This window comes from Geospiza fortis, unplaced genomic scaffold (genome assembly GCF_000277835.1).
Source record: "Geospiza fortis unplaced genomic scaffold, GeoFor_1.0 scaffold138, whole genome shotgun sequence".
NCBI lineage: Eukaryota > Metazoa > Chordata > Aves > Passeriformes > Thraupidae > Geospiza > Geospiza fortis.
Window position 1 is genome coordinate 7,614,585 of NW_005054307.1, and position 1,483 is coordinate 7,616,067.

Genomic DNA, 1,483 nt, shown 5'->3' on the forward strand with positions numbered 1-1,483 from the left:
AAAAAGCGGGGGGGGTGATAAGCAAGGACGTAAAATCCGCAAACGGGTTAGAAGTGTCCTAAATAATTAAAAAAAAAAGTGAGTTTTTTTGTAATTTAAATACAAATATACTTACAAAATCTTACAGAGGCTATTTACATCCCTCTCCCCCAACCTGACAGTGCGTTCAGCTCCTACAGGAGACAGCCCGAGCAGCACAGGGTGGGCAGAGCCCGGAGATCCCAGCACTGGGGCCCCCTAGCTCGTCCTCCGCTCCCCGCCGCCTGCGGAAGCCATTCGCAGTCCCAAAAGTTTGCCCAGGCTGGATAAGGAGCTGCTTCCCGAGGCAGAGCCTCAGTCCTCCGCCTGCCCGCATCTCCCTAGCCTGGCAAGCAGAGGTCTCAGACCGTGGTCTCGCCCTGCTTGCTGTTGGTGAGCCTGGTGTAAAACTTCCTCCAGGAGTTCAGGGTTTTCCCAGACCAGATCCAGAAGCCCGAGGTGATGCCCACGATTAAGGTCATGAGATACTTGATCATGAAGACAGTGAAGTCGGGGCTCATGGGCGGGTGGTGGCCGCTGTGGTTGTTGGGGCAGGGAATGGCATAACTCTTACAGCTCTGCGTGACCCAGCTCCTCTCCCACTGTTCCCTAAAAGCTTGCTCGTAAAAATAGCAGGCAATGACGATGGTGGCCGGCACCGTGTAGAGGACGCTGAAGATGCCTATCCTCACCATGAGCTTCTCCAGCTTTTCTGTCTTGGTGCCATCATGCTTCATGATGGTCCGGATCCTGAAGAGGGACACAAAGCCAGCCAGCAGGAAAGAGGTGCCGATGAACAGGTAGACGAACAAGGGGGCCAGCACGAAGCCCCTCAGGGCATCCACGTTGTTGATGCCCACAAAGCAGACGCCGCTGAGGACGTCGCCATCCACTTGTCCCAGGGCAAGGATGGTGATGGTCTTGATGGCCGGCACGGCCCAGGCGGCCAGATGAAAGTACTGGGAGTTGGCCTCAATGGCCTCATGGCCCCACTTCATGCCAGCAGCAAGGAACCAGGTGAGGGAGAGGATGACCCACCAGATGGAGCTGGCCATGCCGAAGAAGTAGAGCATCATGAAGAGGATGGTGCAGCCCTCCCGCTTCGTGCCCTGTGCCACGGTGCGGGAGCCGTCCTCGGCAAAGCGCTCGTTGCAGACCACCCTCTCCTCCAGGAGGAAGCCGGCGATGTAGGCCACGGCCACCGCCGTGTAGCAGCCTGAGAGGAAGATGATGGGCCGCTCAGGGTAGCTGAATCGCTTCATGTCCACCAAGTAGGTGAGGACGGTGAAGAGGGTAGAGGCACAGCAGAGCACGGACCAGATGCCGATCCAGGTGCGGGAGAAGCGCAGCTCCTCGGGCCCGAAGTACATGAGCCCGTAGAGGCGGCCGGGCTCGCAGGGCGCCCCGCAGTCCTTCTCTCCCAGGAAGCGGTAGTTCAGGTAGGAGGGCACCTTCAGCGCCCGCG

The 1,483-nt window shown here is 58.3% G+C and overlaps 1 protein-coding gene across 1 annotated transcript; it reads right to left on the reverse strand.

The window, feature by feature from the left end:
- Positions 1-6: 6 nt before the first annotated feature.
- On the reverse strand, positions 7-1,477 carry FZD1 (frizzled class receptor 1). The gene has a single exon (XM_005418638.2). It carries the CDS (start codon positions 1,386-1,388, stop codon positions 381-383), a length of 1,008 nt encoding a protein of 335 aa, XP_005418695.2. The 5' UTR covers positions 1,389-1,477; the 3' UTR covers positions 7-380.
- Positions 1,478-1,483: the final 6 nt, after the last annotated feature.